The 12809-nt window shown below is 48.0% G+C and overlaps 1 protein-coding gene and 1 pseudogene across 2 annotated transcripts in view; one reads left to right on the plus strand and one right to left on the minus strand.

Annotated features, from left to right (window-relative positions):
- Positions 1–689: 689 nt before the first annotated feature.
- Positions 690–12809, plus strand: part of ICAM2 (intercellular adhesion molecule 2) — an 18861-nt gene continuing 6741 nt past the window's right edge. The window contains exon 1 of one of the 2 annotated variants that reach the window (XM_006146791.3): positions 690–1395. In XM_006146791.3, coding sequence (XP_006146853.2) covers positions 1347–1395 — 49 coding nt within the window. In that variant the 5' untranslated portion in view covers positions 690–1346. Of the gene's footprint in view, positions 1396–1983; positions 2129–12809 lie in introns of those variants that run through there. The other variant, XM_014587179.2, reaches the window with a different exon arrangement.
- On the minus strand, positions 2138–5407 carry LOC102492387 (nuclear speckle splicing regulatory protein 1 pseudogene; annotated as a pseudogene).

The following is a 12809-nucleotide window of genomic DNA, read 5'->3' on the forward strand; positions in this document are numbered from 1 at the left end:
CCATTCTGTTGCTGGGAGGAGCTGGTTTTGACTCTGCCAAGCCACGTGTTCCAGTGGTTCGTGTGAGGCCGGCCTGCAGGAGCCGGAGCCTCTGCTTGGGGTGAGCTTCGCTGGCCACCCAGCACACACCTCTGCACCCAATTCTTATACTTTCTCTTTATTAGTACGAAGTCACTCTGTTAAAGTAATTTTTAAAGAATGATTTAATTAATTTATCATTTTTTTTAATTTGTTGTAGAGCACATGCGCTCACTATAGAGAAAGAGAGAGAGTGGGAGAGAAAATGCAAGCCACCAGGTCCAGGACTCAAACCACAGTCAGCCATGTGGGAGGCCAGTGCCTTAACTATCATGCCACCTGCTGGCCTCGCTGAGTCATTTTTGAAATCGCCAGACAAGGTGGCAGATAGGATAAGACCTGAGAAAGCGGTTCTTAACCTCATGGAAGGTTTTTGTCAAAGCCAGGGGAGCTCCCGCTTGGGTATTAATTAGCCTACCGCAGGGAACCCGGTGGCTCTTTCTAGAACTGCCCCATTCATCTGAGGCCACAGTTTACTCAGAAACTGCACATCGAAAGAAGGAGTAGGACCAACCCTGTGGTCTGATGGTTACGGGAACTGGACCCACATGGCCGACTGTGTTGGAATCCAGGCATGTGTACATGTGTGCCCCAAATCTCAACACGATGGAGAAATGGAGGAGAAGGGATCACGGTGTGTCCGGGCCCCATCGGGGGAGTGGGGGGCACTTTCTCCTTCTCTCTCTGCGTCTCTCTCCCGCGAGCGCACATGCCTTCTGGCAAGTTTTAAAAAGGGGAGAGAAGGTGAAGGAGGGAGGAAAACAGTAAGGTGGCTCCTGAAAAACGTGGAACAGGATTACCACACGATCCAGCAGTTCCACCCCTGACACATCCCAAAAGAACTGAAGCAGGATCGCACACTGCTGTTTGCGCACGTGTGTTTATGGCAGCATCCTTCACAACAGCCAGAAGGTGCACGTGAACCAGTGTCCGCAGATGACTGGACCACAGTTGGTCCCTGCCGTGGAATATTACTCGGCCTGAAAAAGGAAGGCAATTCCGACGTATGCTGTGGCCTGGATGAATCGTGACGACATGCTGAGCGAGACAAACCCGTCACAAAAGGACAAATGCCCTGTGAATCCACTTACGTGAGCTTCCTGGTGGTCAGACTCGGAACAGACAGCAGAATGGTGGTCACGTGGTCGCCAGGGGCTGCGGGGAGAGGGAGTGGGGAGTTAGTGTTTCGTGGGCGCAGCGTTCCCATTTGGGAAGGTGAAAACAGTTCTGGACAGGAATGACGGTGACGGTCGCACATCCGTGTCACGATGCTTACTGGCACTGACCTGCCTGTGGAAATGCCTGGAAGAGTCAATGGTATGTTTTGTTTTGTCTTTTAGATTTTTTGCTATATGGTGTTTGTACTTGCCAGAGAGAGAGAGACGGGGTGAGGGTGGGGGCAGAAAGTAAGGAATCGCCCCTGGGGGGATGGCCATGCCTCAATCCCTTCTCCTCCGTTCTCCTCTCAGGATTTTGGGCATGCAGCACACATGCCTGGTGTGAGTTCTAAGCTGCTGGGTCCAGGATTCGAACCATGGTCCACTGTGTGGGAGTATTTTTTTTTTTTTGGAGAGATTTTCACTATAGGGCGCGTGCACTCGCCAGACAGACAGAGAGAGACATTAGAGACAGAAAGCGAGAAATCACCCCCCCAGGGGGGATGGTCACACCGCAATCACGCCGCAATCCCTTCTCCTCCATTCTCCTCTTGGGATCTTGGGCACGCACGCACGCGTGCCTGGCGTGAGTTTTAAGCCACCGGGTCCGGGACGCGAATCGCGGTCGACTACGTGGGAGTCCAGCGACATAGCCATTACGCTAACTGCTGGTTCCCTGTGTGGGAGTATTTTATCACCATAAGAAAAAGGCAGTTAATGTGAGGTTGGTCTGTGGTGGATGCGGGGCGTAGGAAACATGTGACTCCTCAGGGGCGGGGAGCCTGAATCGGCACTCACCCGTCTGGGGCAGCAGCCACCACAGTGACACGCGGCTCTGCTCTCCTGCCCGACTGTGCCGAACCCTGCAGCCAGCTTCACCTGAGCCCACAGGGGTATGTTTGCGCTTCTCACTGTCCCTTCTCCTGGGCTTGGCCGTGTGCAAAGGGTTTTGGAGACTGGCAAGGCCTGAGCTCTGCTCCCTTCCCTGCTGGGTTTTGTGCACAGTGCTGGGGCGTCCCCTCCCCTGGCTCGGTGCTCCTCTCCGGTAGTCCCCAAGTCGAGGACCTGGCCCTTGTGTTTGCCCCCTCTTTGTCATCTGGGTGACCGATTCAGAAACGTGGGGCTGCCTTCTTACTGGGGGCCACGTGGGGTCTGATCGGGCCAGCACAGGGGACGGAGTGGTCCCCTCCCACCTGCCAGGCACTGTGCGTCCTCATGGATCTCGTTCAGTGAAGCCCTGCCTGCCTGAGTCAGAGGGGAAGTCCCTAACCCTGGAACCGTCATCCTGGACGCGTGGGAACTTCCCTCTCCCTTTGTATCCTTTTTGTAAAAGTGAGCGTGTGACACAGAAAAATTACGAGTGCGTCACGCTGCACGGAAATACAGTGAATGCGCTGAAGCCACGCTCCCCACAGGACAGGAGGGCACTAGACCTTGTCCCCGCTTCTCTGCCCGTGCTCCTCGCCTCCCACCCAGCAGGCCCACTCCCTGGAATGGGGGGTTATCGCTCTGGAGTTCTTAAGTGCCTTCTTACTCCGCATGCCTGTTTGTTTTTAGTTTAGTTGACTGTTACACAGCATGTGCTGTTAGACTATTCTAGATGCTTTCAAACACTTCGGTTAGGCACACGAAGTCACTCTGTGAAGAAAAGGTTCTTAGCAATCCCATGTTACGGATGAGGAAATGGGCACAAAGAGAGAGTGAGTGACCGGCCCACGCCCGCACAGATAAGAAGCAAACGCAAGGGGTGCCTTCTGGTTCTTAGTGCAAAAGTTGTGTTTGGGTTTTTGTTTTTTGTTTTACAATATATCACTATTTTTATTTTCATTTAAGCCAAGGATGCCATGAGCTAAGGTGATTTACACAAGCTGGATGATTCACATTTTACGCTCGATACATTGTCAATAAATGTACACGTCATACATTTTAGAACGTTAAACCGTGTTTTCTACTTCATTGTTCACATCCACATGTTTTTATCTGAAATATAATTTTTACACAACAGCTCCTGGCGACTAAGCCAGCATGAGAAGAATTTTTAAGATTACTTCTAATGGTGATCGTAGAACCAACTTTCCTCATTAAGTACCTGGAAGGATCTAGCACACGCTTATGGTTTACTAAAAAATAGCCAAGAATGTAGCACTGGTAGGTGAGTCCTATAATAAATGTAGCCAACGTTCAAGATAAAAGGGCTGACTTTTAAGATCGAAACCCAAAATGAACTTTGAAAATATATTTTAAAATCTCTTCCCAACCACTGTTAACATACTCCTTTATGCGTTCACACGGCAAGTTCCAGAAGTTGCAATTTTGCGTGTTTTTGTACATCTTTCTATTGGGGCAGCTATCAATCATCGTCTTCCTCAATAGAGGTCTTGGTATTAACCTGTGCCCTTCCGTCTGGCCGAGCGCCCGTCTCTAGCTGAACTGGAGTCCCTTCATGGCTCCGCTCTGCAAACTGCTCGCTGCCTCAGGGGTCCCTCTTGTTCTCTGCCCTGCTCTGGCCTTCCCTGTGTGAGTGTGTGTTGTTCCTAGTGAGGACTCCCAACGAGAGGGCCTCTCTTGGTTTCTTTCATCGCTCTGTTCCATGTTTCTCATTTTGTTGGATCTTTCCTGGTCAAGACACTTACCCTTGGCCCTAGAATCTGAGCTGCTTTCCCCTCTGACTTGACTCCTTTCTGAAGACTGAACAGGCAGTTCTCGTTTTTCTCTCTCTGTTTATTATTTTCCTATCTTTCCCTCCTCCCTTCCCTATGCTCTTCCTTTGCTTTGCTTTTCTCTTCTTTCTCCCCTCCTCACTGTCAGTCACGGTCATTCCGTTGCCTCGCTCTTTCTTGCTCTCTTGGGACTATTTCTCCTTTTCCACTCTCTGTCGTTGCTTTCTCTTCCAGCTCTTCCCCTCCGTTTACCTTCTCGGTCACGCTTCTTCCGCTGGGAATCGCTCGGCTGGCCTCTGTGCCTGTAAGAATCCTTTTCTTCTCCATGGTCACGGTCAGGGCGATGGTTCTCCTGGTCTCTGGGTCGCCTCTTTTGGGGCTCCTCTTCCCTTTTCTCATGTCCCGTTGACTTGGAAGCGTTTATTTGGCATGTGGTGCCACGCCCTCTTCCTCCACTAGATGACCATGAGTTTGACTCCTGTGATGCTGGGAGTCCTTGTCAAGGGTCTCTGTGACTTTTCCCTTCCGCAGCGCTCTTTATTTTTTTCCATTTCATCATCATCGCTGCTCTTAACATCAACGTCACTGTCTGGATCTTCCTCTACGTTCATACTGCGTTTCTCCTGTGGTTTTCTGTTTTCTGAACTTACTTCGTCAGAGTAACCCCTCAATTTCTCCTCCTTTATCCCAGTCCTGGCTTCGCAAAGCCTGCATTTAGGTACTTCCTCTTCACCAACTGTCTGATTTAACGGGTGCCTATAAAACCCGCTGCCATCTTCCTGCTTGGTTACGTCCAAACGTGCGTCTACTGCAGAAGCCCTCTTTTCTCTTTCTTCCTCTTCAGCTCCCTCCTGCAGTTTGTTCTTAAAAGCAGATGTCACAAATGCCTGTTTATCATCAAAGTTTCCCTTTTCCATTTCTGGTGCTCTCTGCATTTTCTTTTCCATTCTTTTGTCCTGTTTCTTTTTTCTGATCTCAACTGCTTTTAGTAGGTTGTGAATGTACTTGGGCTTTCAATCTTTTCCCAAAAGCAATTTGAGATTATTTTCCTCCCTTTTCCCCCCTGCATTTCATCAGAAATATTGTCATAGTCGTACACGGTGGAATCTTCCAGAAGGCAAGGGCCTTGTGGATTTCCAATTTTGTCTGTTTCATGGCTTGTTTCTTAGCTGCTTCCTGTGAAGGCTTTCACTCACAGAAGTCTCATCCTCATCCTCATCAGAATCATTCCCAAACACTGATGGTTTTTGCAAAGCAGGGTGTAACCGCTGTTTTTATAAGCCCATACTTACTGCCTGAATCGCCATCTTGCTGCCGCCTCTGCCGAATGTGGCCAACCAATGCAAAAGTTTTTCTGAGACATATATCTAAGAGTGGAATTGTGGGTTATTGGATGTAAGAATATTCAGCTTTGCAAGATAATGGCTAATTATTTCCAAAAGGACCAATGCACATCCTTGCTAGCAATTATGACAGTTTCTTTCTCTATCTCTTTTTTATTTTTTTATTTTTGAGAGGGTTTTGCTATAGGGCGCATGCGCTTGCCAGAGAGACAGAGAGAGACAGAAAGCAAGAAATCACCCCCAGGGGGGATGGCCACGCCGCAATCCCTTCTCCTCCATTCTCCTCTCGGGATCTTGGGCACGCGTGCACACATGCCCAACTTGAGTTTAAGCCACTGGGTCTGGGACTCAAACTTCAGTCGACTACATGGGAGTCCAGCAACATAGCCATTACACTAACTGCTGGTCCCAATTATGACAATTTCTATTGACCGAAGACCTCCCCAACAAATGGTCTTGTTAGATTTCTTAACTTTTGCCAAGCTAGTTATATAAAATGATAATTTTGAGCCAGTCCCTTGGCCTACTGGCTAAGGGAGCCATATCTCAACTGGCCAATGGTATGGTTCAGATCCTGGCCCCCGGGGTCTGAGAAACACCCCAGGTGGGCATGTAAGTACATGCTAAAATCTCAGTGGAGATTGGAGAGTGGAGAAATAGAGAAGTGGAAAAGGAACTGCAGTATGGCCGTGCCCCACTGCGGAATGCTTTCTCTCTCCACCTCACTGTCTCTGTCCTCTCTGCTGAGTGCATGCACCCTCTGGAAAAAAAAAATTACAGTATTTAAAATTGTCTTGGCTGCTATTGAGTTACAACATCTTTTCATTTGTTTAGACATTTTTTTACCTTTGAAATGTTTCTTTTATGATTGGCAATTTTGAGTCTTGCCCCAAGGAGATAAAAATACTCTCCTATACTTTCTTTCTTTCTTTCTTTCTTTCTTTCTTTCTTTCTTTCTTTCTTTCTTTCTTTTTTTCTTTGAGAGGTTTTTCACTATAGAGCGCTTGCGCTTGCCAGACAGACAGAGAGAGACAGAAAGACAGAAAGCGAGAAATCACCCCCTAGAGGGGATGGCCATGCCACAATCCCTTCTCCTCCATTCTCCTCTCGGGATCTTGGGCACGCACACACACGCGCCCGGCATGGGTTTTAAGCCACCGGGTCCGGGACACGAACCGCGGTCGACTACGTGGGAGTCCAGCGACATAGCCATTATGCTAACTGCTGGTTCCCTGCTATACTTTCTTATAAAAGTTTTTCAAGTTTTTCTTTTTTTTCACATATCAATCTTTAAACGGAATTAATTTCTACACTTGATGTGAGGTAGGGATACATTTTCTTCCTGTTGTCTTCATATGGTCAGTCAATTGATCCAGCATAATTTAATAAACTTCTTTTACCCACTGATTTACAATGCCGACTTCATCATGTGTCAAAGTTTCATATGAGTCTATTTCTGGGCTTTGTTCCATCAGTTAATTTGCCTACACCTACAATCATATTATATTTTAAGTCTTAATATTTAAATCTCTCACCTTATTCTTTGGGGCGGGGGGGGAACTTGGCTCTCTTATTCTTCCATATAACTTCAGAATCACATAGTGTCTGTGAGGTTTGAGTCCTGGACCTGGCAGCTTAAAAACATATCATGTGTGAATTCATGTGTGCCGAAATCTCAAGAGGATAGTGAGGGAGAAGGAATTGTGGCATGGTCATCCTCAATAGGGGATGCTTTCTTCCTCTCTCTCTCTCTCCTTCTCTCCCTTTCTGTCTCTCACTGCTGAGTGTATGTATATAAGAAAACAAACAAAAATAACAATAGCTAAGTCATTTCTCCTTATTGTGATTAATAAATGTGGACTTTTAAATACCATATTTTTAAAGATTTTTTATTTCTCCCAATTTACAGGTATTCGTCTTTCTCGTTTGTTTTCTTGCCATTGAGTTGTCTAGGTTCTTTATATATTTTAGATATTAACTCCTTATTAGATATACAGTTCGCAAATATTTTCTCTTATTCCTCATATACTATAAAATGACCCCTCCCTTCTAAACAGTCTTTTTTTAAAAAAACATCATTCAGACCTGGTGGCTTAAACTCACACCGGGCCTGTGTGTGTGCATGCCTAAAATCCCTAGAGGAGAACGGAAGAGAAGAGATTGAAGCATGATACTCCTACAGGGTGACTTCTCACTTTCTCTCCCTTCTCTTTCTCTCCCTAGCAAGCACATGTGCCCTATAGCACAAAACTATACCCACAAAGACACACACACACACACACACACACACATTTTATTGCCATTAGTTTAGATGGTAGTTACTTGGAGTTACATTCTCATTTGCCATTTAATTTTCTCACCCTTTCTCCTTGCATAGAATCTACAATCCGTGCAATCATTCTACAACCATTTTTTCTTCTTACTGAAACATGTCTTTTTTTTATTATTTAATTTTTAGGTTTTTGCCATAGGGCATGTGCACTTGCCAGAGAGAGATAGCGAGAGGAAAAGTGAGAAATCACACCCCCCTGGGGGGTGGTCACACAGCAATCCCTTCCCCTAAATTTTCCTCTCAGGATTTTGTGCACACACACATACTCCCTTGGTGTGATTTTCAAGCTCCAGGTGCGAGACTCAAACCAAGATCAGTCATGTGGGAGTTCAGCGCTGGCCCCTGAAGTATGTCTTTAAACTAAACGTCCCTTTGGTGTAGATATTTTGGGGGTAAAATCTATCAGCCTTTGTTTATCTGTGTCTTGATTTCACCTTGATTCTTGAAAGATGACTTTGCTGGAAACGCAATTCTGGGCATCCCACCAAGAACATGGGTGGTAGACGTCACTGGATTAAGACTGTCAGAGCACAGCCCTTCCAAAGGTCTGTGGAAGAGAGGGAGAAATGACTCCTGATGAGGCATGGTCATGCCTCAATCCCTTCATTTCTCCATCCTGTTGGGGCTGGGGCATGAATGCACTCACAACTTTGATTTTTTTCCAAGCCACTTGGTCCAGGACTTGAAACCTATGGGCCTAAAATGAGTTCATTCTTTTTCTTTTTAAGAGAGATTTTTTGCTAGAAGTCTCGTGCACTCACCAGAGAGACAGAGAGACAGACAGAAAGATGGAAATCACCCCTCAGTGGGGTGGTCATGCTGCAATCTCTTCTCTTCCATTCTCTTCTTGGGATTTTGGGCACGCACGCAGATGCGCCCAGTGTGAGTTTGAAGTTGAATCATGGTCAACTATGTCTAGGGACATAACCATTATGCCATCTGTTGATCCCTGGAAATGAGTTCACTTTCTAAATTGAAGCCCCAACCTCTCTTTCTTCAGACCTCTCATGTTTTCCAGAACTATCTTAACTATCCCAGTATATGGCCCCCTTCCTTGAGGAGCTTAGGGAACCAGAGAGCAAAACAGATGTTTTGTGGTGGAAGCTATTTTCCGGGAAGAAACACCTGAACATCTTCTCTTCTACATCATGATCAGTGCCTCTCAGCCCTGGGCAGCTCTCCTGCCATCACGAAGACTTGGTTGCCCTTCATTGTTTACAAGTATTATCATGGCATCCAGTAGTCTGCATTGTTTACAAGTATTATCATGGCATCCAGTTTTCTAATCATCAGGCCCCCAAATCCTCTTGATTCTCTCTCCCAGAAGGCCTCAGAGCCTAATATGAATAGAACCCCTGCTCCACTCTCCCACCTCTCACCCCGTTATTTAATTTTATGTATCAATTTAACTGAGCCACGAGGGCCTGGATATTTGGTCAGATGGCATTCTGGTTATGTCTGGGGAGTGTATCTTGATGAGATTAATGACTGACCTGGTGGAGTAAGTAAAATGGAGGACCCTCATGAATCCAGGTGGCCCTCATTCAACAACCAAAGGCCTGGATAGAACCAAAAGGCCGACTCTCCTGTGAGAGGGAGCTCTCCTCCCTGGCTGCCTTGAGCTGGGTATTGGTCTTTCATAGCCTTCAGACTTGAACTATAACCTTAGCTCTTCCTGGGTCTTGAGCCCACTACCTTGTGGACTAAAACTGAACACCTGGCTCCGCTAGGTCCCCAGTGTGCTGACTGCAAGTCTTGGGACTTCTCAGCCTCCGTAATCGTGAGTCAGTTCTTTTTAATAAATCTGTATCTACATCCTATCAGTTCTGTTTCTCTGGAGAACCCTGATGATATGCCACCACCCTGTGATGCCCTGGAAGCATCATTAGGACAGGCCTCACAGAGTCTCCTTTCACACGACCCTAGCCAACTCTGCCTCCCATAGACATGTTTGTGGGACCAGAACTTTCCATGATGTATAGCCTAGAAATTTCATTCATGTCTTCAACACAAGTCCTGACCGGACCCAGAATTTTTCCCTGCCTCTTGACCTGACCCACCACCCATCAGAGCCCACCCACCTTTCCCCTCCTTCCCCTGAGCTAGCACTTCACCTATGACAGGTCTGGATCACCTCCTCTGAGGTGCCTTGCCCTTCTATCAGCTTCTTCACTTGCAGAGCACACGCTCATAGGGCCCCCCGGCATATGCATCGAGCATTAGGACTCGAAAGGGATGGGGAAAACTGCTGCTCCTACCCACTCTGCTGCAGAAAGTCCTGGGGAAAACTGCCCATGCCTAACTCCACACGCCCATTCCCGAGGAGTAAGACTCCACAACTGACCTCGTTTATGTTGAGAGTTGTAGGGAGCGACCCAAAGCTGAGCAATCATAGCGACCTTTAGACAACATGCAGAAACGTGGTCCCATGAATAGTCATTACGGGGAAATGTACACTATAAACATGGGAATACACTAGTTTCTTGTGTTTGAAACTGCAAGGCGGTATTCGATTAAAGGAAGCCATGTGTGTTAATCAGAATAGGCCCAAAAAGATTAGAGAAAACTTACATAGAACTACATGGCGCTAGGTGTCTTCACATCTTCAATCAATTAACATGTGAAAACTGGCTTTACATTCCATATCCCCTTCACCCCTTTTCTGGCCTTTAAAAGAATAAACATGAGAACAGTTTGAGGTCACAGCTGCCTCCATCAGAGAAGTTGGGACCGCCTGATCCCTGCTTTTCTCTACTTGAATGTCTTTGTTTATTTCCATGTTTCTCTCCAAATCCACGGCCGCCCTCCTCAGAGAACGTGATCATTTAGCTGTACAGGACACAGCAGTGAGTCCAGCCTCAGGGTCTGGGGCAGGTGGAGACTTTTTAGCAGGATAAAAAAAAATGTAGGCTGGTTAGTCAAAAATTACAGGTGCTCAGGACCTAAACGAAAGGCCTTCTTCCAAGACTGTTAGGGTCGTTCATCAAAACAAGTTCTTTCTTTCATTCATGCATTAATCCATGCATCCATCCACTTCCCAAGTTCAGTAGTTAAGAAGCACCTACTGGTGCCAGGCAGTATCTTATTTATTTATTTATTTTTGGAGAGGTTTTTGCTATAGGGCATATGCGCTCTCCAGAAAGACAGAGACAGAGAGACAGAAAGCGAGAAATCACCCCCCAGGGGGAATGATCACGCCGTAATCCCTTCGCTTCCATTCTCTTCTTGGATTCTTGGGCATGCACGCACACGCGCCTGGCATGAGTTTAAGCCACTGGGTCTGAGACTCGAACCGTGGTTGACTACATGGGAGTTCAGCAACACAGCCATTACGCTAACTGCTGGTCCCGCCAGGCAGTATCATGTAGCAGTTGATGAATCCATGCACGAGATGCAGTTTCTGCCCTCAGGAGGGTGAGTGGGAGGGAAGGAAGATGGATGTATAAACAGAATGCATAAACATGTCTAACGAAGGGCTGGTCGCATGCCCGGTGTGCCCTGGTCAAGCAGGGCCTGCCCAGCATGGGGGGGACATATCAAAGGAGGATGCAACGTGGTGGGGTGGGAGCTGGGGCCTGCAGGTCAGGACAGAACCTATGGGTGGCAGAGGCCACTCCTGGACATCTCTGGGTGGAGTCAGGCCAGCTGAACTCAGGTGTGCTGGTACAATCTGCAGCCCTGACCCTTCCAGAAGGCATTTGGAGGTCTCCAGGTGCAAATGAATCCCTCGTCTTCCCCAGCCCCTCTGGATTTCTGTTGCTTTGCATTTCCATCGGAGAGTCTCCTGGGGAATCAGGTCCTTAACAATCCATCTCTTGTTCCTGCTCTGGTGGCTTTGTCAGTTGTCATGTGTTTCTCACTCATAGTGACTTCTCTCTTTCCGAAGGATGTCACTGAACCTGTGCCTGGGTTTTTTCATATGAAGATGGGGCTAGTAGTAATACCTGCCTCTCAGAGATGAGGGAGTCATCGGTCAGTATCTGTAGAGTGCCAGGGACAGTGCTGACCTGCAGTGAGTAGATGTTTATGCTGTGTTGTGATCACTCACATTCTGACCCAGTGGAAGCCTGGGAGCTTCCACCATGCGGCACCCTCCGACCCCCCGCTGCCTGTCCAAGCCCCAGATTAGGTGGGAGAAGCATTTCCTGCTCTTAGCACTGGCCAGCTGCTGGCTCCTGGGGTCAGATCCCTGCCTGCTGGGGTTAGAACTCCACCCTGGTCTGCACTTTCCTGCCCCAGGACACGCCCCTTCCTCCCTCATTTCGAAGCCCAGCTGCCCTGTGCAGGGACTTCCCTAGATCCAGGCTGACAGCAGCAGCACTCAATCACTGCACAGCAGTGGTGGCTTTTGGCCACAGCTACACCCTGCTCACCTAGCCCAGGATGGGGTTGGTCTGAGCCCTGAAAACTCTGGGGTACCCCTTGGGAAAGGTAGTGTCTGGGGTCCCCTAAGAAAGCAAGAAGAATTGCATGTCCCCTGCCCTGAGGAATCTTTGGCAGAGCTGGGGGGGTGGTGGCGGTTGGGAGACTGGAGGTGTGGGGCTCTGAAGCCACCCCTGGTGGGGCTGGATGGTGGTGCCACTGTAAAACATGACAGTCTGCCAAGCTGACCCACACAGGAAGGTTCCAGTTTGTGTGTAGAGACCAACTTAAGAAAAGCCACTTGGGAATCCCTCCCATCTACCCTCCCCTCTCACCTGCTTGCTGCTTCTGGGGATTCCTTAGCAGATAACAAAGCCTGTCTAGAATAGACTAAAACTCCTCTGGCCAAACCTCCCAGACCAGGGCTCCTCACCTGGAGAGAGACAGTCGCACCCAGACTGACGTCGCCCCCCTCCCCCCAATCTGTTCCTGGGTCGCAGGGGAACTATTAAGGGATGCATTTCCTTAGACTCTAGCCCTTACGTTGACTCTGAATCAACTGAGTCAGGGACAGGTTTAAGTTAGAACTGTGGGGAGCTGGTGGCGTGGAGGTTAAGGCCGCTGGAACCCATATGGCCAACCATGGTTCAAGTCCGGACGCGGTTGCTTGAAAATCATGCTGGGTACATTCACATGTGTGTTCAAAATCCGAAGAAGAAAAAGGAGGAGAAGGGATTGTGGCATGGCCATCCCCTCAGGAGGTGATTTCTCACTTTCCCTCTCTCTGTCTCTCTCCAGCATGTGCCCAATAGCAAAAACTAAAAGAGGAAAGAAGAAAGAAAGCTGAGAGGGCCGTTCAGGTGTCTGCGGATTCCTG

Source organism: Tupaia chinensis, unplaced genomic scaffold (assembly GCF_000334495.1).
Source record: "Tupaia chinensis unplaced genomic scaffold, TupChi_1.0 Scaffold000187_1, whole genome shotgun sequence".
NCBI lineage: Eukaryota > Metazoa > Chordata > Mammalia > Scandentia > Tupaiidae > Tupaia > Tupaia belangeri.